Source organism: Seriola lalandi, unplaced genomic scaffold, assembly GCF_002814215.2.
Source record: "Seriola lalandi dorsalis isolate HSWRI2012SDOR001 ecotype SW California unplaced genomic scaffold, Sedor1 jcf7180002054619, whole genome shotgun sequence".
Lineage (NCBI taxonomy): Eukaryota > Metazoa > Chordata > Actinopteri > Carangiformes > Carangidae > Seriola > Seriola lalandi.
Window position 1 is genome coordinate 200,217 of NW_019525172.1, and position 27,400 is coordinate 227,616.

Here is a 27,400-nt window from a genome sequence, read left to right on the forward strand (position 1 = left end):
TACCCAGATGTGCTCTATTGCGCGCGCACACACACACACACACACACACACACACACACACACACACACACACACACACACACATCCATCCAGACATAATGGCTAGGCCTCAGGTTGCATTAAGTGCGTCCTCTCAGCTCCCTTTCACTTAACACAGCCTTCATTAACAGCTGCTGATTGAGACAGACACACACACACACACACACACACACACACACACACAATACCGGTGTGTATTCAGATGGCTTGTGCTCACCTCATCATTTCTTCCCTGTCCACTGCATTGTAGACTGACCTACAGCAACTGGTCTACTGGTGCAAAAACCTGCTACATTGTCGTCTAGTTTGCACAACATTTATGCTACTTCATTTTGAAATTGTCACAGTGTGTTAAACATGGAAAGGAAACACAAATGCATCCATAATAATGTTAACCCCCTTCTTCTGTTAGTAGGCCTCTTCAGAGTCAGACTTGGAGACTTCAGTGTTGGTGGAATGTTGCTTGAACAGTTTTTAAAGACAGGGGAGGTCTTCCAGGGTGAAATCCGTGTGGGCTGAGGTTTGGCAAAATGCTGGCATCGTAGCAGGAGGATCACGGTAAAGGACCTGATGCAACAAGGACAAGGAGTGATGCAGTTTGTGTCCTCATCTTTTAAGGTTCCATGGACGTCGCACACCAGCAGTTTGATCTATGACTCTGAATCCTTGAAAGATTGGGGGGGGGGGGACACAACAGTTAGTCTAATTATCTATTTTTTATTTATTGTATCTGCAATTTATGAAATTGAACTTTGTCTCCTTTAAGTTATTCTTTTTTTGAATGGATTTTCCGGACTAAACATTATAGCAAGATGTCCCTGCTAAACATCAGACTGAGGAACATTTCCAGACTGAATGTATCTGCATTATCCTGCTGGTTTATGCGTAATTGAATCACTTCTAACTGACTTATCAAGGGACAGAGAAAAAGGATGCGACTAGGGGAAAATCAAATAAATGCTCCTTAGTGATTAATGGAAATGAGCCCCTTCAGTGTTTGGCAACTGCATCATCAAATGGCCCCTGTTATTTTGCATTCCTCCAAAAGCACCACTGTAGTTAAAGCTCTGACAATGAGAGAGACACATCATTGCCATGGGAACAGACAAGGCCGCTGATTCTAGATGTACTCACATCTCCTTTTTCTATCAAAAAAAGCTGCTAAACATCAAATGTTTCAGAGGCAACTTGCAGAAAGCAGAGCTGCTGATCCAGCACTGGAGATGGTGCGGTGTTTAGTCTTTGAGCAAGTTGGGCGGCAGCACGGCTTTTAACAGACACAGCAGTGTACTTGTATGTATATACTTTCACTCACTTTCACTGACGGTTGGGAAGTGAGCCCAAGGAATGCAAACACAGTGTTGTTCTCCTTCGACTCGAAGAAGTCCTCATAGTCCTGAGGGGGAAAGGACAAAAAAATAAAAAAATGAGGATGTTGAGTGTTACATAATCTCTAGGCTGTAAATTTAAAAGATTGTTGTAAACATCCCTGCCAAACCGTCCTTCCACTGCTGCTTTTAATATAGTTCAATGACTGTGACATTGCAGAGTAATGTTGGATTACCTTGGCCAGTGAGAGTGACGAGAGGCAAAGCAGATAATCTGCCCCATCCATGAAACTGGATTACGACAGGATTACAGAGTAGTGTGCAATCAGTGGAAGACATAAACTGGCAAGCTTCGCATTTGGATAGAACCCGTTGAGAGAAACTTGAGAAAACTGTAAGTGAACTCGCTCTAGAGGACAGGCAGAAAATGTTTCTTCATTTGAAAAGACAACAAAAATTCAATGAATTTGCACAAAGACCTTTTAGACTTCAGGCATAAATGTTGAAACAATCAGAACATTTGGTGTAAACAGACTCAAAAATGTTAAGTGTCTTATGTACACTTCCGTCTGATATTAGTCATGCCTTCACTTCCTTTTATTCTAACTTCTACTGTATACTTCTCATGCTCCAGTAGACAGTGTGCTGGTGCTTACTACACAAAAAAAGTCTGCTGCAGTGAAGGTTCCCAAGAGCACAGTGGCCTCTTCCTAGAGCTGGCCACAGAACTGAGCAATTGGGGGAGAAGGTTCTTAGTAACTGAGGTGACTGAGAAGTCGATGGTGTTTATGGCATAGTGGCCAGACCGGATGCTCTCCTCATATAAACCCACATGAAAACTGCTTGGAGTTTGCAAAAAATATACCTAAGGACTCTCAGACTGTGAGAAACAAGATTCTCTGGTCTGATGAAACCAAGATTGAACTGTTTTGCCTCAATTCTAAGCTTCATGTCTAGAGGAAACCAAGCACCCGCTCATTACCATCCCAACGGGTGGTGGCAGCATCATGCTGTAAGGGTGTTTTTCAGCGACGGGGACTGGGAGACTGGTCAGGGTTGAGGCAACTGAGCAAAGTACAGAGATATTCTTAATGAAAACCTGGTCCAGAGCACTCAGGGCCTCAGACTGGGCCAAAGGTTAAACTTCCAATAGGACAATGACCCAAAGCACAGAGGCAAGATAACACAGGAGTGCCTTAGGGACAACTCTTTGACTGTCCTTGAGTGGTCCAGCCTTGACTTCAACCCTAACCTAAAAATCGCTCTCCACTGACAGTCTCCGTCCATCCAGACAGAGATTGAGAGAATCTGCAGAGAAGAACGGCAGAAAATCCCCAAATCCAGGTGTGCAAACTCAGCTTGTCGCATCATACCCAAGAAGACTTGGCTAAAATCTGCCAAAGGTTCTTCAACTAAGTACTGAGTAAAGTCTGAATACTTTCTGAATGCACTGTATACAATGCATTTAGGGGCGGAACAATAAAAACTCAGATGTGCAAGAAACAACACTATCTGCGAGTATGCAGCACTACCTGCTCATTACAAACATTACAAAGTCCATCATACCCCACAGTAGCGATCCTCATTGAAGATCTGTGGAGGCAGCGGGTTGCCTTTCTCTGGCTTCTTGTCCCGGGGTATGTTGCGGTACATCCATAACCTCTGCTCCTCCAGCATGGTGATGTCAATTTCCTGGAAGCTGATTCGATTGGCCTCCAGGAAACCGACTACAGCCTGTTGATGCTTTTTAACCTGGGTCGGTAGAAAAGGAATAAATGAAGAACAAGATGAAGGAGGGTTGGTTTGGGAGAGGCAGAGAGGTGGTACATTGAAAATAAATCAGAAAAAGAGAAATGACAAGGATGCAGCTACAGCCTACTAAAGTGAACAAATGTACATTTACATAAAGTGCAGGTGGACGATGTGTGTGTGTGGCATGCCCTCTGTCTCTGTATACTGCTCTTGGGTGTTTAATACACTCCTGTAATGACAACTTGTAAGCTGACACCCATCGAGCCAGAGGCAGCACACACACACACACACACACACACACACACACATAACATACACACACACAAACACACACACACACACACACACACACACTTGGTAATAGGGACATTAAGGAGGATTATTGATTAGTGAAGGAGATTAGGTTTGAAAAGATTCTTTTCCTTCAGTATGTCTTGAACCTACATCAATACACTTTACTAGACTTAAGAGAAGGGCATAGGCTGTGATGATTATTATTTTTCAATGCATCTATACATTGCCGTTAATCATTCTATCCTAAAAGGTACATTGTGTTGCAAGTGCATTTACAGTAAGAAGGAACCCCATACTAAAAGGTATGCAGTCAGCTTTCCCAGCTGTGGTCTATGGGATGGATGCAACAGCTCCCGGTGGTATTGTCCTATGTCCTCTGGGACAAAATGTCTCTGTTTGTGTGTGAGTGAAACTGCATGACAGTGTTTGTGAATTCTGTGAAAAAAATAAAAATAAAAAAATAAATCCAAGGATAATTTTAGAAGTCAGAAAACTCCCACGGTAGGTCGTAAACACGCATTAGACACAGTTCAAATGCATTGGACTTGTAACTGCGAGTGTTTGAGTGCACAATATTTATTTGGTGTTCTGATTAACATCTAGCTTGTGCTATTAATAAAATCTAAGTTTTTCGTCAGACATCCATGTTTTTTTACTTGCAACAGCATCTATTTTGTATATTCATTCATTCTATTTCATCTCTATTTTTGCCTCCATTGTGAAAACTAACGCAGTCCTGTGGTGACTCAGATGCTTGAACATTCATTAGCATCACAAAAACCTGATTACACATTGTGAACAAATATGAACAGGCATTTATTCTGTGGTTGAATATAATCATTGAATGATGTCTCCCCTGTGTGCTTATGTGCATTTATACAGTACATGTGCGTGTGTGCCCATTATTTTAGGGATGCTGAGCGCCACAATGGAGCTATTGTTTTACCTTACAGACAGTGAGGGATTGTTCTGGACAGTCAGTTATTGACACCCACACCCAGATAAAACAGCTTTATCTTGAAACCCACAAAAAAAGTAAATCAATTACAAGAATACTGGCTGTCTTTACAGAGAAACGTGCCCGTTTGTTCTGGTCGTACGGAGCCACTGTTAGTGTCTAGTCTGAGACAATACTGCATGTCACACTGCTGGTTAACGACATAGTATAAATGACTGGGTCTTCCTCTGAGCTGAGAGTCAGGCAGCGTGGCACTAAATAATGAAGGAGGTGCCCCCTGCGAGTGTGAGTGAGAGTGTGTGTCAGGGGATGGATGGGTCCAGATTTGTGTGTGAGTGTGTGTGCATGTAGGATTAAAAACAATCACACACTCAAATGACAGTATATGAGTATATGCATGCATTGCTTGAGAGCGCTTTCTGAAATGCAGGGATTAGCTCAGGGTTAAGAGAGAACTAATCCTTTAGACACAGGCAGAAAGAGACAGGGAGAAGAAGTGGGGGTTTGGGGTTTTGGGGGGGGGGGCTTGTGACAGAAACAAATAATCAAAAATGAATAAATCACATCTGTCCTAAAAAACGGAGGATGACAATCGTTTGGGTATTTCACCATTTATTAGATCAGTTTATGTGAGGATATGTAGTTGTGATCATTTTTAATAATTAAAACCAACATTCGTAATGATCATTGGGCAAATATGAATTATCAAATGTAAAATTTGATGGGACTGAACTCGACACACATCTATTGAGGAGTGGGGGATAACCTAATTTGCACTTCATTCATTCTGTGCAGATGATTTCCGCCCCACTAATCTGCTGTTGCAAAGCTGTGAACTGCTCATTTTATGGAGACTTCTGATGATCTCTTTTCCCTCGAGTCCTGCATTTGTCTCACCTGTGTGCTTTCCCAGATTCCACCTCCTGCCCTCACTTTCTCTAACACTGTCTTCCTCCATCTCCATCTCACACTAGTAGGCATACTTTTTTTTTTCCCTTTCTACACACGCACACACACACACACACACATCCACTTCACTTTATATCAGTGGAGGGATCCAGCCTCACCTCTCCTCTTTATTCAATCACTTGTAACTCAATTCAAAAGCATTCAAAGCGAATTACATTCACATGAGCTCGACACTCACATAACTGACCCAAATGGTGGAACTATTCAAGCGTGTGTGAATGTGCTGTGTGTGTGTGTGTGTGTGTGTGTGTGTGTGTGTGTGTGTGTGTGTGTGTGTGAGAGAGAGAGTTTGCCTGTGTTTTCAATGTATGTGTCAACGGGTTATAAATAACTCCTTTAGTAAACGCGCAAAGATTGTGCTGCCCTCTTCCACTAAGAGGGAGCATGATAAAATAAATATATTACTCATTTGTACCATTACCTAAGTCTTTAAGCATTCGAGCAAGAGTGTTGTTTGATGATTTTCTGCTCAATCTCAGTATCAGCTGGACTCTCCCTATGGCATGAGCCTTGTTGTTTGCCAAGAGGCACTATAAGACTGGAGCTGCACCTAATATTTTCATTGCAGATTCATATCTTGTTTCAATGTCTTTTTTGATGTATCCGTTATTTCTTAAGTTAAAGAAATGTCAGTAAATAATAACAGGTAGAAATCACAATGTTCCAGAGACAAAATGACTCAGCCCAACCAAGACCAAATCCCAAACATATTTCATTTATGACAAAAAAAAAAATGAAATGCATGATGCACAATGAAAGCATCAAATCCTCACATCTGAGAAGCTGAAACCAGAGAATGCTTAATTTAATAGTTGGCAACTTTCTTCCGATTGACTAGTTAATCATTTCAGCAGCCCTAAAGAACCACAGTAGGCTACATGTCCCGTCCAATCAAGTATACTGACATAAATCAGTCTTGTTGAGATTAAGCCTGGCCGCAGGATGCTGCTGCTCAGATGTGGGAGCCCCTCCCTAGAATTACTCAGGGCTTGAACAAGTTGAAAGGAACATCTCTCAAAAAGGTTCAGTGATGTTGTTCCAGAAGCCAGGAAACTGTTATTTAAAACATGTAAGAATAAAGCGAGGGCAGCTCCTGAGCTTCCCGAGGTTTACACTTTCAACATGTCCTGAGGGAATGTAGATGGACTATGGCTTGTTTGCAAATCAAACACGTACGTTGTTTCTGCCTATAAGAGGGAGAACTTTTACAAGAATTTGCCATATATTCAGCTCCTGCACCTTTAAAGCCCAGGTGAGGGTTGCAACCAAGACTGTAACACCAATAGGAATATTAAACACAATCCTGGTTGTGAAGTGCAAATTCAACAGGCTGAACTGAAACCAGACCACAGACCACAGAACAGATAGAAAACGACCTATTAAACTCCTGCATTTTGTCTACGCACCTGTCAACTTGGTAACACGTCTGATTACAATCAACACTCACCGCGACAGAACCAGTTGAGGAGGCGATGTAAACCTTGATGACCATTTTAATCCCAAATAAATGTCAGGCGATCGACAACAAACTGTTTGGTGGCAGCGAGCGAGTCCGGTTTGTTCCCCAGGATACGACTGAGGAATTTGGAGTAGTACAGACTGCGCTTCAGTTGAGAAAACACACGCGTCTCCAGCATTTATACCGAGCTATGATAATGTAAAACAGCGTGCGCTCCTACCGACTGTGGAGCTCAGCCGCTCTCCTCCTCGCTGCACTGATGCTACACATAACACTAAACACTGGGCTTCCGGCCCGAACCTTTCATAATAAAAACAATACAGTAAAACAGCATAGGTTTTTTTCTAGAGGGCATTTAATTGGAAACCTCCGGAAACTTATTCGGATCCAAATTAATTTAGATTTATTTAGTTGCTCGTTTTGCTTTTGGGAAACAAAAATTGAAGTGCGCTTTTCTAAACAAACTATTGCAATTACGTGAATTACAATGACATTGATAAAAATTTGCCTATATATCAAATGAGTGTTGATCGCTATGTATATTTTGATACAGATCTGGATCTAGATGGAGATTAAAATGCAGATTAAAAATGTCTGACCGTTTTCTATTATTATACAAAAGAAGGTCGTGGTTATGGCGTTTTGTTTCTATGCTCATGTGCTTTCGTCTTGCAACACATTTTTATTGCTGACAATAAAAGAAATGACAGACTTTATATGTGCATAGATCATTTGTGTTATAAGCGAAAGCAAATTTCAATATCTGTTGTATAGCATGAGTAAAAAAACATACCACCAGCAGTGGATGTTACAAATTTTGTGACAACTGTATGCCACATGTCAGATAGCACATGTTTTTCATAACATAAACCTCAAACACCAGCTAATATTTGGTCGATATGGCATGACAATTCAATACATTTTCCATTATCATATGAAAATCAAATGTTTGACATAGCATATTGCTACCCATTTAAGATAAGTATCTACACATTCAATCTATAGGTTACTATTCTTTTAATTTGCATTTTTACTGTTTTGGAGCAATTTTTATTATTTAAAAATATTTTTAATGCGTTATGCCCAGCACTTTGAATTGTCTTTTTGTATGTAATGTTGTACATTACAAATAGTGTATTCTTCATAGAACCAACATCAGACGTACATATCTAGAAATATGCTGTTCTGACAGACTGAGTGAATGCACGCGTGATGTGTCCTGAAAACTTTTCCACAATTGAAATATGGATTGCACACTATGGGTAAGAAATCATATCATCATCTGTGATTTTTTTTTTTTTAATTTCTATCATATTTCAGGATAGGAGCGAATTAATGACATACAAAGTAAGTATGTAACATAATGCTGGTATAAACCACTGTAAACCACTTTTTATAACCACTGTATATAAAAAGTTTTTTTTTTTTTTTTTTTTTTTTTTTTTAAACATTTAGCTATGTATGTCACAACACGTACTACAGCGCCACTCTGGTGGAAGAATGTAATTTCAGGAAGTGCTGCGGTTGCCATGGTGCGGCGTCAGCGGCTGGACTGGAGCAAAGCTCAAGGCGTGGACTGAAAACAAAAAATAGTATCTGGACGCCCCTGACTGGCAGGATTACTCCGTGCTGCTGCTTCATTTTGGATAATTACAGATTGGCGCATTTTTAAAAGGACAGTCATGACTGTTGCCAAAAAGGGCGGATGGCTATGCCTACTTATATCTAACGGTACTTAAGATTGCTAAAGTTCATGCTAGTTAGCTTGCTAACAGTTAAAGCTATGTAGCTCACGTTAGCCAATCGAGTCCGAACACGAAGCTCTCTATTGCTACAAAGTTAAACGAAAAGCAAACAACGCCAGCAAGATTTTTGTAAAGTAAACGCGGAAACGGACAGGTTAGTGCCAGCAGACTCTGAACGGTAAAGCTAAAACACATCCCACCTGTTGATGGTAGTTGTTTGTTGCCATCTTAGCATTAGTTTGCAATAAGCTCACCCAGCACTGTTAGCTTTGTAGAACCAATTAAACGCTCACATTTTCTAATGTCTGTACGCCGAAATGCTTTTGGCATGGTCTCCCACTTTTTTCTTCTATTTACATCTATTTGATAATGCTGCATGTGAGTAGAGGGCCCGTAGATGTGTCGTTGGCTTCAGGTGCTACATTGTGTTGCTTTTACTTAGCAGGTAGTCTGACAACAATAGCAATGCACCTGTCAACAGCAGACGGCCTACATTAATCCAATCTGTCACGTCAGGTACGGCTACTACTACCGCTGTAGTAAGCTCTTGGTAACAAGCATCTGTTGGTTTTCAGTAGGCGGCTGCAGAGAGTTTCTCAGCTAACCAAAGAGAGTTACCAGGAACCCGGAGACAATCAGACATTATCATGATAAAGACGACAGTGGTGACTGGGATATGATGTATGTGGTGAGTGTTAAAATACTATCTATTATATTCTAATCTATTAAACAGGCAGATTTTCCTTTAGGCAGGGTTTTATGTTATATTAATCAGGGTAATTATTTCAATCCATTCAGGTAGTTCATATTGAAAATAAAATGTTGTTTCTTATGAGTAAAATATTTTTGTTACTGTCAAAATGTTTTTAATCATCAAAAATCAAAGTTTGAATGATTATTATAAAGGTGAAAAAGCTCATGTAAAAAAATGCATGTAAAAAGAAAGTATCCTTTAACAAACTATATAACAAAGCTTAACATTGTTTTCAGAAACGGGTTTGTATCGGTTATGAGACCTCTCTGCCCTGCTTGACCTACAATGCTGCTCTTCTCTATGGTGATGCGGCTGTGTGTACTGGTGTTGCCATTGATACTTGCCCATCAAGTGATTCTATTATTGTCCAGTAGATGAAAGGGCCAGATGACTGTATGACCTTTACATCCCATTGACACAAATACGAAGGAGCATACTCCTTCCACAGTATTAAGTATGAATCATATGTTTATTCTTCAAATTCATTAAGGTTTTGTGGTCTCTTACAGTAAAAATAGACTGACTTAGAAAAAAAATAGAAGAAGAAGAAAGTTTTTTTCACATAAGATATATACAGAAAGAAGACATAAAATATAACCAGTATGGGGCACACTAAATATTCAGTATGCAACATAATATCTACAATCAACACAATGGGAATATAAGTTACTTCTACGTCATCATTTTCTAATTTTTTCTGTATCCCGTGAATATGTGTGTACATGTGCATCTTATTGCAGTGAGAAATAATATTCTGGCTGTTTTAATAAGCCATTAGGGCAGACAGGGGGCAGGCTGGTATTTAGTATGAAGCAACAGTGGTGTGGAATAGTGATATCATACAACATTCAGCCTCATGGAAAATTCCACCTCATGTGTATTGTCGCTTAGTGACCAAGATACACAATACGGAAAAGCTGAGAGAAACCAGTTAGCCTAGCTTCTTATTACTGTTCTGGATGACTTTTGAGAATGTTTTTCTGGGTTGTTCAGTACAAATGCTGACATCAGTTTATCAGAGGACTTTTAGTGTAAGCCTGTTAAATCAGGTAAGGTACATCTTGAACAAGTAGAGAGAAAATATAATACAATATTATTCAAAGTCTGATTTGTTTCTTTTCCACTTTCTGTGTTTAATTTCAACACAGCATTTCTTCTAAAAGTGACAACATGGAATCTGAAAAGGCCACTGACCTGTATGAAGACAACCGGGATGTTGATCTAAGTCGCCAGTCCCTCCAGAGTAACAAGAAAGATTCCCGAGCATCATCCTTCCAAAAAGATAAAAAGAACTTCAGGGACAAGATCCAGGATGATGAAAAAGACAGCAATGTTGAGAGTAGATCAAAAACCAGAACCTGGCATTCAGACCCTGATCGGGATCAGATATCAGATGGAGAGGGACGGAGGAGTAGTGGGTCATTTTACTCAGAGGACTATGAGAATGAGTCTCTGTCAGAGCGTTCGCTGTCACCATACTCCCAGTCCCGGACTCCATCCCCTACTCCTCAAAGAGGAGTGCGGGCAAAGAAGATTTCTAGCAGCCCCCTCTACAAGACAGGTATGTAAAGCAATGAGGTGTTCGAGTTTGGACTGATAAATGAATGAAACTTAATCTCTATCGGTTAAATTTTTTTTACTGTCCAGGTGATGGCAGTGTAGGGCAGATATTAACATGGTGATTTATATAGAAGGAAAAAAACCTCTTATGAGGATACGATTTTTACAAGCAGTTTTCACTCTATACTCACAAATAATTGTTATATTCCTGAAGTTCCATTTGAATATTGTAAAAGTTCTTACCAGCAGCTTTGCTGGGCTAATATTTTCTATGTAGTGTCAACCTTAACTTATATTCACCATTCAATTGGAATGCACTTAATGTCAACGTGTTTCAGTAATGGCTTGTAAAAGTAAGTGTTGATTGACTTTTAAATTATTTCTACATCATGTATGTTTCTATCTTGTAGGTGGTGTGGGGCGCCACGGTGTGTCCCGTCCACAGCGTCTAGGTGGCCAACCTCTGATCCAGCAGCATCGCAGGGGAGTGCGGGCACAAAGCAAGGAGTCCACACCTCCTAAAGACCTGGACCTTGTGACCAAGCGGATGCTTTCGGCCCGTCTGCTTAAGATCAATGAATTGCGTAACGCTCTTGCTGAGCTGCAACAGCGAACTGATGAGCTGCAGAGGGAAAACCGAATTCTCAGACAGGTAGGCCTAACACTCTAATTTGATTGGGGTTGAATATATGGGACCTGGAATGGTATTTGTTTTCTTCTTTTGCTTACTCTTCACCTTTGACACCTGATGCATCCTCAAATGGAACGTCTTCTTTTCCACGCTGCAGCTTCAGGTTCGTCAAGAGAAAGCCCTGCAGCGCTACGATGACACCGAAAGTGAGATTTCTCAGCTGCTGTCCCGCCACGCCAACGAGACCCACGTGCTGCGCGAACGGGTGAGGCGCACTCAGGAGCGGGAACGGGCAGCTGAGCGGCGGATGAAGGACAGCGAGGAGCAGCTCCAGAGGAGTCAGGTGACCATCGCTCGGCTGAAGAAGCTGGTCGACCAGCGAGAGTTAGGAGCCAGGGATGAGCTGAGCCGCAGGCTGGAAGAAGAGAAGGCACGGGCTCAAGAGGCAGAACGTAAGATTAAGGTAAATATATCAAGGAGCTCATTTATTTACCTAGTTATTTATTGATAAAGCTGAGCTCTGCAAATGTTTTACTTTTGTGTCCCTCTGAATCTAAGAATTTAATGTTTAGTTTTTACTACATTTTTGAATGAATAATGCACGTTATTGGCTATTGCATTCAAGTCAGTGAATACAGCAATCCAGTAAACACTGCCACAAGAGGAGCGTAGGCAGTTTCAGATTGGACAGAATTTGCCCTACTGTTGATTTATTTCTGAACATCAGCTTCACCGTGTCTTCTTGAGATGTAGCTTAGAGATTTGACTTAGTGCATTTGTGCAACTGTGTATATCTGAAGGAGCTGGAGCGTAGCATGGAGCTGAGCAACAGTAGTTACCAGAGACAGTTGGCTGCAGAGAGGAAGAAGACCATCAGTGCCCAGGAGGAGATCAGGACCCTGCAGGAGGAGCTGGAAAGACTGACAAGTAAACTTAAGGTGCATACACACAAAAACATACTTCAAATAGCCACTGAAACAAATTGTCTTCCTTTATGACTGTGCATTAAGAGCAGCTTGGTCCATGTATAACATTTTGGTTATTTTTGTTTTCTTGTAGGAGAAGGAGAGAGAACTAGATACCAAGAACATTTATGCCAACCGCATGGTGAAAGCCTCAACAAGAAAAGATACTGACAGTTGCGCAAAGCGGAAAGGTAGGACTTAACTGTTGGGTTCTGTCTATTTATCACAAAACATAGTAATGCTTTTATTGCTTCTATGGTCATGGAAGACGTGGAACAGTCAAAATAATTTTTTTCTTTACCAAGCCTGTTACTGTCCATGTTCATGCAGATTTCAATGGGCTTCAAGGAAAATTTGTTAATCTAAAAACTTTTATCACTCAGACTTTATCAACAAAAAATGACAAACATGGATGCTAATAAATATTAGTGCTCTTTATCAAGGCATGGTTAGGAATAGGCTTAGCAAAATTGGCTCTGAAATGTACTCTGCTTTTATTTGACATATAGTCCCCAGCAGGAACAGCACCAAGGCAGTGCAGACTGAAGACGGGGCATCTAGTCTTGATTTCCCCACACCTCCCCCCGCCATCACTGATGCCAATGATTACAGTGAACAGGGACCCGATGAATACCTATCACTCAAGGTAAAGTGTCTTCCACTCACCTTTCCCTCTAACCACATTTCATCTTCTGCTTTAGTACACAGTTTACCACAGTTATTTATCATTCACCTGTTGTAACTCTTTCCCTCGACAGGAGCTTGACAGAGTGGACAGACAGGTGGAAACAGAAGACAGGCATCCGAATTGGGAACAGCAGAAGATGAGAGACAGGGAAAAAGAAAGAGACAAGGAGAAAGAGCAGGAGAAGGACAAACGGCAACTCAACCAGGAGCTGAATATGCTTGAAGAGAAGACAAAGAGAATAAGAGACGGTAAAGACAAACGTATACGTACACATACTTAAATACAACTTAATTGCATGAATTAGTAAAAAGCATGAGAAAGCAAGAGTGATTACTTTTACCTAAAGGTAACACACCTTGTCCACAGGCTGGGAGAAAGAAGACAGAAAGAAGGCAAGTTCCCTGTTTAACCAGAAGGAGGAAGAGAACAACAGGAAGCGTGGTCATGTCCAGGAGGAGGTTGACAAGTGGAACCAGGAGGCTCTGGCCAATCAGCAAGTAGCAGAAGAAGCATTTCACAAAAAAGAGCAACTGCTGGCTAAGATGCGTGAAATAGATCGCCAAAACCAGGGAGCTCTGGAGTCCATGTTTGCTGCTTCGAGTTCTTCTGAGTCCATTAAGAGTACCAGTGACCATTCTTCTCCTCGTCCTCCTGAGCAGAGGAACCATACCGCTTCAATTTTCAGCCTCACAGAATCTGAGGTTTTGGCCAGTTTGCGTGCTGGTGCTGGAAGCAGAGAAGGTGGAAGGAGAAGACCAGGCGTAGAGGGTGCAGCAGTTACAACAGGAATGGGGAGAAGAGCAATACGCACCCAAATCTCCAGTGATGACTTGGCGTTTGGAAGCTATGCGCCTTCTTTTGGACTTTCAGCTTCCCGGGGGTCTTCTGGTTTCCCTCCACCTCCACCCAAAGAGGATAGGGACTCTGCACTAGAAGCAATAGGTGTTTTTAGTCTCAAAGGGGTGGAGACAGAAAAAGAAAAGGACATGGAAAAAGGAGTAGGGAAGGACAGGAAGTCTAGCCTCATGCAGCAGCTATTCGGTGCCCTGGCCACAACAGCCGGTGACTGTGTGGGCACCTCCAATACAATGGAGGTCCTCAGTAGTCCTCCAAATACCAATGGAGTACGTTCAAGAAGGGACGGACTGTTCAGCTTCAGCTCAGGGTCTTCCACTCCTCCAGCATCCTCTTTAAGCACCCTACATGTAGCAGATAGCAGACCTGCCATCCGTGCCATCACCTCATTTGATGATGACATAGAGGAACTGACTTTATGAAAGTAATTTGGACCAGAGGTACTCAGTCTCATAGTAGGTAATCACATCTGTCAGCTACAGAATTAGACACCATGGGATGATTTCCAAACGGAAAATAAGAAATTAAGTGAAAAGCCTGGTCTATAAATGTTGAACACTATTGACATTCCAATAAAAAAATTAAACATTATAACAATACCAAAAAGAAGGGTAAGAAACTGTGCAAAGTATCTAAAATACTATTTGACTATATAAATGAGAAACAATTTAGCCTGTGTTACTGTCTTTAATGTTTCATCATGTAGAAAATGTAATTGAATGTGGTTTTCAAGCATTCAAGTGACTATACAGAAATTTTTGACCCTTTGATTTGTTTTAATACTAGTTGCACTTTTTATGACTTTTATTTTTTGCAGTTGTTAAATCTGAAGACATGTTTCCCTGGTTGCAGTCCAGATTTCCAATCAGAATACGACTGGTAGTTGATGTGAGCAACACAAAGTCTGCAAAGCTGCAAGACAAAGTGTCCCCGCACCTAGAACATTTGTCCAATAAACACAGAGACCCGACACACAAGCAGTACAGACACACTGAAACTGGATGCAAATCACATTTACATTTCACATTTTAGTGCTTTGCCATATTTTGTAGTAATAAAAGATAAGTTGCAGTTATAATTCGTTGGTCAGGGATCCTGGATATTTTTTTTGTATCTTACTTGAACAAAATTTATCCCATAAAATTTGGTAATCCTTTAAATCTTTTATTGTCCATGCCAAAAGAATTTACCACTGAGTGAAATGACAATCATTCTATTTGTAGACTGATTCCTGAATGAATCACCAGCACTAAGATATTGAGTGTTTGCCACTAAAGATTCAGACCCACTAACACCAGCTCACTTGTCCCTCCTTAAACAGTGAATACCTATAATTCCTGGCACGTTCCAGGGCCCTTGTCCCCTGCACTGATATGTCTCCTGATGGCTGCACTACACTGACCTGACAATCAGTACTAAAACAAACCACCAGTGGCTGTAAGAGAAGCTACCTGTTGAGATTCAACTGTATTGAACAAAATAGACAAAATGCTCTATTTTTTATCTCTATTTATTTAGTTATGTTGTATTCACAAAACTTATATTCCAAAATGAAAAAATCTTTGTAGAATCGTTCAGCAGCTCTTACCACACTAAATCAGTATATTCTTCCGGATATCTCATTTTTACACGTTTTAAGGAGCTCTTTGTATTTATTCTTTCCAAATTTAATATAGTCATTTTCGTAAGGGAAATAGGTAACCAAGGAAAACTTTCTGGTTAATATTTTGTACTTATCCAATTGTATTGTTTTTTTGTTTTGTTTTTTAAAGTTGTATTTGTTGTATTTTGTTGAATGAAAATAAATTATAGTAAGAGTGAAACTGTTGCCTGCCGGTTATCAGACTGTGGCGCACTTGCAGTAATATTCATGCGGCGGGAAGTCTGATAGGGATTCCTGGGACGTCTCCAAGCAACCAGAACCTGACGCAACGTTCCCGCCCCTCCTCCGGTAGCTGTCTGCTCAAAAACAAGTGGACCGTGGAGCTGTAGAGGGAATAATATCAGAGAGAAGAGAGAGAGAGAGAGAGCTGGAGATGGTCTTTCCTGATTCAGGGAGTCTGAGTACAAGTTGAAGCGCTGCTGGGAGATTCCTACCAGGTAAATCAGCCTTACGCAGTTTGTATTGGTGTGTTTCAGATGGTGCCGGTGGGTTACTCACCAAACAGCAAGGCTTCTAGCTAGAGGAGGCTGGAGTGAATGAGTGCTCACGTGTAGAATATGTGGAAGTAGCATCACCCGGTTTAAGTAACTTGAACATTTCATAGTCTTTTTTTTTTTTTTTTTTTTTTTTTTTAAATCTTAAGTTTTTACAGAAATTACTTTAAGCTATTTGAAGAACCACGTTATTGTGGTGAGATAAGATAGAATGGGCAGCATGAAATTAGGTTGTGAAATAACTAAACCTGGACTCAACTTTATATAACGACATTCCCCCTTTATGAGCTAAACTGAGACTAAAACAACCTCAAGTGAATTATTTAAGAAAATAAGGTTTTAGTTGTATTGTATCCAGCTGTTGATGTTATTTCCCACCATTTCTCCTTACTAAATGCTTACTGTGTGTTTGTGTGCATGTGTTATGCATGACTGCAACCCATCCCACATAATTAAACAAACATCAAATTTCAGGTTGTATAAACCCTGTTTAACTGAAGGAATGATGGCAGACAGGAGGAATTATGTTTGATGCTCACAGCAGGTTCACAATGATACTGTAACAACTGTCTGTGAATGTGCCAATTCTTTAGATTCATCCCTCCTTTTCTGAATACAACAAGAAAAGAACACCTGTTGATAGTTATAGCCAACAAGGTTTTCTCTCTCCCTCTGTTGTGATTGGTTTAGCCTGTAAATGTGGTACTGTGTGAACTTAAGACTGCTTTATTAAGTTTCTGTTGCCATAATGAAGGAATCCAATGTGCCACAGTAATGTGGTGTTTACCTTTATGAATGGCTTTTGTGTTAACATAGGCTTTTCATCTTTGAGCTAACCCATGATACTGCTAATGATTTCTATGGATAATGCTCTCCTTGTACTGTATATCAACACTGCAGATTGAAATTCAGTACCTCTGAATGGGAATGACTCAGAGGCATGTTATGTTATAGATCGGAGAGATACACACTAAAGCCTGATTAGTTACCCCGAGGTCACATTTGTTGTCTGCATTTTCCAGATAGGAGAGCCAGACTTCCTAAGCTCTTCAGCCAGATGAGGTTTTGGCATTTCATGTTCCAACACCACAAAAATAAATTTTATTGGTGTGGCAACACTGCAGCTGGATGTTGCCGAGCAATCAAATTCTGCAGCCTTGAAACCATAGGAATGTATGGGTGATGCTCCGCGATTTGGATGCCAGTTAGGACATTTGGATAATGGGGATAAATAATCATTTTAGATTAGTCAGCGTGTGCGTTTGCCCCAGGCTGCATTTGACATTCAGGATGTAAACTTTGTGTCTCTTGAGATGAAGATTTCCTGCTGGTCTATTGAAAAGTGGCTGGGTTCACCAAAGGTGCCTCTTAAATGATCAAGCAGCCAAAGAGAGGCTGGTTTACTGTTATGATTTGAAACCCTTTATTTCTTCATAACTGTGATCATAGCGCGTTGTGTAATATTTGCTTACGCACACTTTTCCCTATCTTTCTAAACCTCTTAGCTCTGCTGTTTCCTTTTACAATCTAAATCACTTCCTCATTGTACATACATGGTCTTTAGCGACTCTTTAAAAATGCATGTGGCATGGATTTTCCCTATCCTTTATTTGTGTCCTGTAACAATGTGGTCTCCAGAGACACACTGATTCCTGTAGAAAATAAGGAGAGGATCCATTCCTGCACATTCATAAGTCAGCTACTATGCACACAGTCAGAGGTCTATTTTACCTTGCAAAACAGCCAAGCCTATCATTAGATACAAGGGCAATGACTTCACTGCTGGTGTGCTGTACCCATTATGGAATAACTGAGTGCTAACCACTTACTGAGTGCTTGAGGACTTTGTAAGAAGACACTGGGCAGAAAGTCTGCTTTTGCTGCTGCTTCTGTAAGTGTGTGTTTGCTATATCATTTAAGGGGCTGCATTAAAGATTTAGTTTGTGACTATTTCCTGAGTTAGTCTTGCTTCTGGGCCTCCAGACTCACCCCAGTGTTTTTAAAATGGTCACCCCTTAAAAATGTAATGTAACTTTTTTGCCATGTGAGCAGCCTGACTTTTCCTTCCGTGCCATGAGGTTGATATTATTGGTTTTAAGTTAAATATCTTCATAAATATTGGATGGATTGCCTTGAAATTTGGTGCTTAGGTGACAAAATCCATGTCATATAATTTCCTTAAAAAAAAAAAACTACAACAAACAACTAACTCTGCCCATGTGGAGTTGTTAATAATATGCCCACAATGATCAGAGTCCATTAAAGTTATATTTGAAGCATCAGTGCAACATATGTTTTGAGCTGTAAATAGAAGGGTTTCTTTAAAAGAGCAAGTCTACCAGCCACTGTGCCCCGCTGTTGTTGCTATGGTGACGATTTGTTCCTGTTAAATGAAAATCTTCGAGGTGTGTTCCCTCAATGTGCTTCTCCATTAATATTTGACATGCAAGAAGCCAAATGCTCGCTCTATATCAGTTTACAGCATTACAGTAGAAGGTGAACAAACTTTCAATATAATCACTGTTCAGTTTATGTTGTACAACTGTTATAGAACTGAGCCTGTCATGCCAAAGTTGAGGTGCAGCCTTCTTTACAGATGTCATATCACTTGTGTCGCTTGTCATTTGGAAATGGTTGTCAGTGGTATTGTCAGCAAATGTTTCATAACTTGCTTCTTCTCTCCTCTGCAGTTTTTAAGATTATCTGCCTCTGAAACACTGATGGATCCATTAAAAATCCTTAAAGATTGACTTGCCTGGCAAATATCAGATAAATTAGATGCAAGGACAAAAAGTCACAACAATTGTTATTTGGAACAAGAGAGAGGCCCCCAATGAAGAGCAGATGTCTTTCTTTTTTATTTTGACACATTTTTGAGGAGCTTCTTGTATTCAGCAGATTTACGATGGACGCCCCCTCGTCTCCTCAGATCATGGTTGACAGGGTCGGTGTCTCAGACCAAGCAGAATGTGGGGAAGATGTGGATTTGCCTACAGATGACCATCTCGTGACCTTGAAGGCCTTGGCAGAGAAATTAAGACTGGAGACCCGGAGGCCTTCTTACCTGGAGTGGAAAGCCCGGCTTGAGGCGGAAAGCTTCAGAGAGTCAGGAACTGGAAAATGCCCGATTCAAATGGAGCCTGAAAGGAAACTAGTCGCACCCAGGGAGGCTGTAGTCAACTCTGATGTGATTGAGTGCAAGTTGCCATCAGGTGTGCTGAAAGGATTTGGGAATATCGATGAGGCTCTGAGCTGGCTCAGGAGGGAACTGGTGAGACATTGCTGCTTTACTAATGTACAAATTTGTCATCGATTTTCCCACATATTTGTTTAGGTTGCACATTTCAGAAAGTATTGTTGGACACTTCAAGATTCAAATACACATTATTTCACATTTTGAAGAAAAAATACTTGCGGTTAAAGGCCAGAGACAAAACTGAGATAACTTCATGCCACTTAGCCAATTAGAATTTAACAATGCACACAATGTCCAATTACCATCCTGAAGAATCCAGTCAAATTAGTGAGTGGCATTGATTGGGTCTCAGGCAGTGGCATCTGACATTTCTTACACACAGTTTTTGCAATTCTAATCATTTTACTCTGCTCAATTACATAGCACATTCACCCACGCTTTCATAAGCCTGGACTGAGCACGCAAAGAAGCACTGACAGAAGCAGACTCAAACTCGCACAGTATGTGGCCACAAACATTTTGCACAAAGACAGTGGACACAAAGAGATAAAATTGAGAGAGCTTATGTTGAGCAACTTGTTTATGGATGTCCCACTGTGAGTTTTCTTTTTAGATTTTGTCACACAATAAGGACTGAAAGCATGGACCTTCAGCGAATCTAAACCATGTGAACTATGGATAATCTGTTGTTTGATGGTGTTGAAACTTACTGAGTAATAAAAACAGTTAAACATATAACTAAAATTATGTTTAGAGCAATAGTTTGATATTTTGAGAAATATGCTTAATTGCATGAGGTGGGAAGATCGATACCGCCCATTTTTGTGTGCTCAATATCAAACTACAGCAGGAGACAGTTAGCTTAGTAAAAAAAAAAAAGTGCCTCCCAGTAACTCCAAAAATCACTAACATTCCTGCAAAAGTTCTTGTTTTAGGGCTGTCTCTTATTTTAATTATCAGTTAATCTGCCAGTTATTTTCTTTGATTAATCATCTTGTCTGTAAAATGTTTGTTCTTTTGTCCAATCATCATTCAAAACCCAAAGGTATTTAGTTTGCTATCATACACGACATGTAAAAGAAAAGATATAACGAAACCATCTCCATGACAACTGAGAAAAAAGAATTGCTATTCAAAAGAATAGCAACATTTTCTGTGGTATTTTTACTTGATTACAACATTTAATCTTTAAAATTCTAGTTGATGAACTGACTCATTAATTAATTAACAAGTGGTTTGAGCACATGTTTCCGTCTTTGTGTCCCTTCATCTCTGTCTTGTTTTCTGCAGACCGACATGCGCTTGCAAGACCAGCAGCTGGCGAGGCAGCTCATGCGGCTCCGCAGTGACATCAACAAGCTGAAGATTGAGCAGACGTGCCACCTGCATCGCAGGATGCTCAACGACGCTACCTTTGGCCTGGAGGAGCGGGATGAGTTGTCAGACCTGCTGTGTGAATGCCCGGTGACCCCGGGCCTCGGCCTCTCTGCCCCGCTGAGACTCATTGGTGTCACAAAGATGAACATTAATTCTCGCCGGTTCTCGCTATGCTAGTGGGTCCTGAGACCTGAATACAAAACAGCTTGTCTACACGCCAGCCTTGGCCATATATTAGTGATGAAATCCTTTGTGCATTTAGGGCTTGACCATGTTGTTGTGAGGCCCTATAATCAAAGAGAGAGATTTAGGTAATGCATATAATTTAGAAGAAGAGTTTGACTGTAGTAATTACATATATAATGTTCATGCCACTAAACCTTACACGGCAGCTATATACAGCAACCTTTCTGTCTTAAAACCGCAGCTGAGTTTAGACCTTTAAGGCCATCATGACCTGAAGCACAAAACTAGTTTTTAAACTGACTGACTCACTAATAGTGACTGAAGTAAATCACTTTCAAGCTTATTAATATTGTTACCACTTACCTTATACAGTACATTTCTATGAACTGGGGTTCTCAAGATTTCTGTCTACAAGCCAAGATTTATCAAGCAGAGGCCGAATATTTAACCATTACTGCATACAAACCTCTGTATGATGCTTTCAGTGACAGTTTACTTTATGGAAATGTTTAGTGCTTTTAAAAAAGATGCCTTAATGTTGATTAGAATGCATATTTTATTTAGCAAGTAGTAGTATCAATTTAGGGAGTATAGTTTTTTTGTAGAATATGGAAATGATTGATTCTTTACAATGGTTGTCAAATTGAACTAGTTTTCCTTTCGGTTGGAGTTGGCCCTTTTCTCTTACGGTTGACCTCCAGCCAGGAAGTAACTATTTGAGATCGCATTGTCTGTTTGAATAAAAAACATGTTGTAGTTAAATGGATAAAGATTGAATTATAACCCACTTGCATTTGATATGTGAGCATATGAAATTCAGGTCAGCTATTTCCTGCCTATCTCTCTCTCACTGCAAAATAAAAAAAAAAAAACTATTATCCCAATGCACAGACCATGCACTAGGGAAATGAGTTTCAGGGTTTGAGATGCCTCTCCCTGTGGCTCAGATATGTTATAATATGTTCTGAACAAAATCACAAACACACCCAAACATCTTATGTCAACCTTTGAAATGAGGACTGATGTGTGTTACTGCTCAGACCATTCCAACATTATATGATCAACTTTCTGTACCGACACAATACTTGGCCTTTGGCACAGTGTGCACCGTCCCGGGAGCAGTGGGCACAACGCCACCTGGCAAGAAAACAACTGTTATGTCGACTTGATCTTGTGTTAATAAGCCTATAATCAAATGCAACATGCCTTAAAACTGATTTGGTAAAATATGATACCCATAATGTCAGTGCTAACATCTTTTCACAAATGTACTGGAAGTAAATAATAAATCAAGAGACCAGATGTATTACTTATTCAGCCTTTAATTTGCTGTTATCAGAACAAAATCTCACCAATGGCTCTTGATTTTAACTTTTGGCCAGAAAGTGTTGAAATATTCCTCTAAGCTTTGGAACATGACATGAATTGTCATCCCACCTCCTTTCTTCAAATTAGCCTCAGTCGTTTTTGCGCTAATGCCTTTGTTCTGCAAATACTTGTCATTTGTGCATACTGTGCAAGAACTTGTGTCAACAGTTGGGACCAGCTCCTGGCTCCCAGAGCTTTGGGTACATGTGAAGACATGAACATCGAGGTCATGAGTTTTTGCATGTGAGTGTCAGTGAACCCCATCCGCTGTTCCCTGTGTCCTAGAGAGCCTCAAGTGGCATGTAATGAATGACTTTGTTGAGCCCGAGATTTTCATGCATGAGCTCCAGCTTTATGGGGGCTTATCACTGCTGAAAGCCACAACTCCTTTTGACTGAAAGGCTGCCAAAGGGGCCATCACATACATTTTCTAACAAGCTGCTGGCGGATCAAGGTGGTTTCATTTCTTATTCCTTTTTGATGACTTTTTTTTTTTGGGGCGATATTTAAACTGTTATGAGGAGGTAAATATTATGCAGCATTTTCTAAATCCAAAAACAGTCTGCTCCAGAGAAAAGGGAAAACAAAAAGGACTTGTTTAGACTCCAGCTCTGCCCAACAGCTGTCCCCGGAGTTTGCCATTTTATTAATTTCATGCCTAAACCATCTCATTTGCATAACAAAATTACTTGACAGGCATAAAATCAAGCACTATATCTGCTGTTGAAGCATGAAGACCAGATACTGTATAAGCGGCAGTCCTGATGCCAAAATTAGGCCACGTTGAGAGTTTAAATAAGCAGTTGGATTCAGATGATTTGGATGTAAGCACTTTCCTCCAGTTTGATTTTTAAATATCTTAAAGAGGGATGCCATCAGTTAATTTCTATTTTTACTGTTTGTCTACCAAGAGCTTTTAGTCTGATGTCCACGCCTGAGAATGTAGGTGCCATTCTGTTCCAGGAATATAACAGATGTGACACCACAGAGAGGCACTTCTCACCATGACTGCGCTGCAAACTCAAGCATGAATGGCTGACAGAAACCTCAGCAAGGTGAACCACAGGGTGAGACTGGCGAGAATCCCAGACTGCAGTATTTTGGAGGAGTGTCTCGGTACGTCTCATCTCAGCAAAGATTTACTGTAAGGACAAGATGGTTAAAGACAAAAACACCACAGTCCAGAGAGGAACACAAAGACAAAGAGGATTTAAATGCATTAGTTACGTTATAAGTTAGTCACCATGTTTGGATGTTGACTTAGGTGATGTAATGAAAAAATGTCCTATTCCCTCATTTTTGACGATTCAAGAGCTACAACGTTTCCTGATCACCATTAGTGATTCAGTGGAAAACAGTTAACAAGCAAACACTCATTTTTAATGGAGTGGAAATAAGAGCTGAATCAGACTGTTTTTGTTGGAGAAACAAGGCACACTGCAGACACATGGGGCTTTAAACCTGACCACACAATTAAACCCCTGGAGTGTTGAGCCACTGATTTTGACTGTGCTGGATATTGGAAAATAGATTTATAAAGGTCAGACGAACACTTGGACCAGCTCCTGGACACATATTAAACATGTCCAGAAGCTAAAAATACCTTCCAAACCATTATGTGGAACATTCATTTGAAGTAAAGCCCCTTGCTTGCAGGTTTCTTTTGATTTTGGATAAGGCATTGTGCCCTGTGTATGATTTGGCCGGCGAGCATAACTTACTGCATGGGTTAATTGTTTTTACACATGTAAAGCTTAATCTTGCATTCAATTATTTTTTAGCCATTTGGGGAAAGCAGAAACAACACAATAATTACATTATCACCTTTTAAGTTGATATGGAAAGCTGGTTAGCAAACAGTTTCCTATGAGTGCATCAGGCAGACATTCAGCAACCAGCACGTTAATTTTGAGTAGTTTCCGTCCACCTGTAGAATAAATCCGATATTCACTCTCCTTTTAGGTCTACTCCTGAAAGAAATGTTCGTCTCTTTAGCTGACAAATGCTCCTATATCATTTAATTGAGCTTTTTAGCTAGAAACAGCTGCGTGCTACTGCCAGAAAGTACGTTCATTAGAGTGGTGAGTGTGACCAAAACAATACAGTTGCAGCCTGTAAAACCAAAACAGTCAGATGAGAGACACTAAAGAGCTCCGTAGAACTGACAACTGAGTTGGGTGATGATTCACTGTGGCTCCATCACTACAAGTGACTCCTTTAACATACAAGTAGTCATGTCATCCAAATCAAATATTTATGGCGCATGGTCGACCAAAACTTGACAGAATCAATCAGCAGAAAGTTAAGGGAGGTTATTTCAGAATGTTTCTACTTGGGCTTTATTCCTATGAAACTCTACCAAAGCTCAAATGAAGTAAACTGTATTAAAAACTGAACATCAGCAACTTTTCTTAAATCATTGTCTCTACTATCCATTTGAGGTTGCCTGTCCAGTGTAGTCACAGACCTCTAGATTTAATCCATTTACCATTATGGCAAAAATCCATTTTCATTCCTGACTACAATCGTCTTGTAACTGAAACAAGTAATTAAATGCAACTATCTGATTTATCTTTATGAGGCAAGCTCGTGCAAGGTGATACATTTACTGTAGAGGCTCTACAGGGGTTCCAGTTGAAAAGATAATTAGCAACCTCATTATAAAACAGCATGGGAAATTTAAATGAGTTAATTAAACTAACTGATCTATTTAATAATTATGTGCTTCCAATGAGGCAGTTTAATGAGTCATTCTGTTTGGGCTAAAATTGTATTAAAATGACAATTTACAGGAGGCCAATTAGGACTCCTCCAAGTACTGTGAGAAAACACACAGAGATCAATTACACTGAGAGCATATCAAAAACAATCATTTACTCTCCTTCTGTGCCAAAACAATGTAGCAACATTGTCACAAACGGGTGCAACTTGCTGTGAATAGTCTGTTAGTGTGATGAGAAAGAATCTGTATTTGCACGGTGAGATCATAGGCTTCTGGATTATCTCATCCTTTTGTGTCTCAAGTCAGATAGGCTATTTGAGCCCAGGTGTACTGTTCCAGTCTGTGCATGCACTCCTACACCTCTGCTTCAGTCCCACAACAAACATGACACAACCCAGACAATGGGCAATCATCTTTTCTTTCCAGTATGTTTTGTATTTTCAAAACTTACTGGGGAAGAAAAAAAAATGAAACGATAGATCTGTGAGGGAAATGGTTTAAAAGCCTGGTGAGTGGCTTCACAGAATGGAATGTGCTCAACTCCAGCTGTCCTGCCAATTTCTTGTCCCTCAGACTCACAAAACTAATCCCCAACTTTGAGGCTATTCAGCAACATCCAGCGTGACTGCTTTGATGAAACTCAGACTGAAGTTTCACAGCAGCTTAGGTGCATCCAAGCAAATGATCAGTCAGAGGGGATCATAGTCAAGATTATAAAATGTTCACCTCGTGTCAGTTTTGCTGTAAGAAAGTCAAATTAAATGAGGAGGTTACTCTCACTTCAAACTGCTGATAATGCAGCAGACAGGTGTAAACGAAAATAACCATGTGTTTTCATTTCGACATGATGATGCTTGTAATCAACACCAACAGAAAAACTGTGTAAAGTAGCTGTTATTTAATAACTATGATTTGCTCAACAACTGTAGGTACAGTTCATAATAACCCGTCTGTATGTGACAGACAGTTGGCAACAGTACTGCAGTGAAAAGGCACAATGACAGATGTAATGTCACAAGACACAACAAGATGACCTGCATGAGAAGAACAAACATCTAAAATCATAAAGTTACATCAGCCATCAACTAACTGGCTTTGTCAAATACAGTCCTCACTCAATCACAGAAACTGAATGAGAATTTTGTTTTTACAGCATTTCCTTGGTCAGTTTGAATGAGGCAAAATTATATAAATGAGTAAACACATAACAAATGATAGTGTAAAACAAAGTGGTACACAAATCTTATTGAAAAACAAAATTATATATATCTCTATATATATATATCTCTATATATATATATATATATATATATAGAGCAAAATGTTACACTCTCACAGCAAATGCACAAATGTGAAATAACTGAAGAAAACCAAAGTTCTTCTGGTGGATGAAGCTGATTGACCTATAGTAATACAAAAGCACAGCTTAAGTCTTAACCTTCTAAAACATGTACACAGTCCTCTGACAGATTCTCCAGTCTTTGAGGGTATTCAAAACAGAAACATTCTCAGAGAGTCTGGAGCTTTTCGCTACATTGGTGACAGCTGTGGCAGATACTGCCAATAAAGGATACAAAAATCAAAGAAACTTTAAAAACATATCAGAGCTTACGAATCCCTCTGAAATGCAAAAATAGCCAACTAACTGCATGTCATCTACAGGTTCTGCATAAGTGCATTTGTTGACTTCATGTTTTTGTGGTAATAAGCTGAGGTTTTCCTTGAGTGCGTAGGGACTATGGAATGTCCTCTTGACAATTAGAGGAAAATACAAGTAACCAAATCTTAGGTCAGTGCTAAGGACCACCTTCATCTGATCCATTCAGCTCATTTCTGTCTACTGATCATTTGATGTGAGGCCGTTAGTTTATGTCCTCACCTCTTGCAAATATACCTTTGTTCACCATGTCAGGGTGTCACTCCCTCCTGGTCCATACTGCAGCCTAGAGCCTCAATGTCATTACTGATGTCGGTGATCATTCGGTCCCATTCGTCACCCTCAGAGGCCTCCTGGCCCTCGTCTGAGGCCGCACTGTCGCCACTTCCTCCCGCTGCTCCGTTGCCATTGGTGGTGGAATCGGAGGCGGAGCTGGGCGTACGTCGATAGCGGCCAAAGCTGTCTGTGATGATCCCTCGGCCGTCCTTGACACCAATGGTCTCAAGGAAATTCTCAAAGTGCTGGCTGTCCTTCTCTGGTATGAAGGGACGCAGGCCTGCAGGGGGCAATGAAAAGCTGTAAACACTAATGTACACATTAGTACTCGTCACAAGGACACAAGTGTGTTTTGAAGTTTAATGCATATGATCATGGACTGTGACAAAAAAAAAAATGTTTCAATTACATATATACACATATATATATATATATATATATATATATATATATATATATATATA

The 27,400-nt window shown here is 40.3% G+C and overlaps 4 protein-coding genes across 13 annotated transcripts in view; 2 read left to right on the plus strand and 2 right to left on the minus strand.

Moving 5' to 3' along the window:
* Positions 1-339: 339 nt before the first annotated feature.
* Positions 340-7,054, minus strand: sh3bgrl2 (SH3 domain binding glutamate-rich protein like 2). 2 transcript variants are annotated; one of them, XR_015438049.1, is made up of 5 exons: positions 6,788-7,054; positions 2,934-3,119; positions 1,604-1,776; positions 1,355-1,435; positions 340-704 (listed from the first exon to the last, which is right to left on the minus strand). XR_015438049.1 is itself a non-coding variant. In XM_023420139.2 (4 exons), exons 1-4 carry the CDS (start codon positions 6,830-6,832, stop codon positions 690-692), a joined length of 327 nt encoding a protein of 108 aa, XP_023275907.1. In that variant the 5' UTR covers positions 6,833-7,052; the 3' UTR covers positions 340-689. The 2 variants fall into 2 exon arrangements, 1 of the variants encoding a protein (XP_023275907.1); XM_023420139.2 differs by lacking the exon at positions 1,604-1,776 and having other exon boundaries at positions 6,788-7,052.
* Positions 7,055-8,346: 1,292 nt separating this feature from the next.
* lca5 (lebercilin LCA5) lies at positions 8,347-15,820 on the plus strand. 7 transcript variants are annotated; one of them, XM_087177667.1, is made up of 10 exons: positions 8,347-8,698; positions 9,120-9,232; positions 10,447-10,859; positions 11,269-11,510; positions 11,647-11,952; positions 12,290-12,427; positions 12,549-12,645; positions 12,964-13,100; positions 13,213-13,390; positions 13,509-15,820. In XM_087177667.1, exons 2-10 carry the CDS (start codon positions 9,228-9,230, stop codon positions 14,417-14,419), a joined length of 2,427 nt encoding a protein of 808 aa, XP_087033793.1. In that variant the 5' UTR covers positions 8,347-8,698; positions 9,120-9,227; the 3' UTR covers positions 14,420-15,820. The 7 variants fall into 7 exon arrangements, with proteins under 7 accessions (XP_087033793.1, XP_023275891.1, XP_087033796.1 ...); XM_023420123.2 differs by having other exon boundaries at positions 9,123-9,232; XM_087177670.1 differs by having other exon boundaries at positions 9,123-9,225.
* A 189-nt stretch (positions 15,821-16,009) lies between these two features.
* fam167ab (family with sequence similarity 167 member Ab) lies at positions 16,010-22,215 on the plus strand. 2 transcript variants are annotated; one of them, XM_023420135.2, is made up of 3 exons: positions 16,010-16,097; positions 19,053-19,425; positions 20,641-22,215. In XM_023420135.2, the coding sequence occupies exons 2-3, from the start codon at positions 19,060-19,062 to the stop codon at positions 20,902-20,904; spliced, it is 630 nt and encodes a 209-aa protein (XP_023275903.1). In that variant the 5' UTR covers positions 16,010-16,097; positions 19,053-19,059; the 3' UTR covers positions 20,905-22,215. The 2 variants fall into 2 exon arrangements, with proteins under 2 accessions (XP_023275903.1, XP_023275902.1); XM_023420134.2 differs by having other exon boundaries at positions 16,016-16,097; positions 18,845-19,425.
* Positions 22,216-25,886: 3,671 nt separating this feature from the next.
* ccm2 (CCM2 scaffold protein) overlaps positions 25,887-27,400 on the minus strand; it is a 10,422-nt gene continuing 8,908 nt past the window's right edge. For both annotated transcript variants that reach the window (XM_023420120.2, XM_023420121.2), the window contains exon 10: positions 25,887-27,216. In XM_023420120.2, coding sequence (XP_023275888.1) covers positions 26,912-27,216 — 305 coding nt within the window. In that variant the 3' untranslated portion in view covers positions 25,887-26,911. The remainder of the gene's footprint in view (positions 27,217-27,400) is intronic.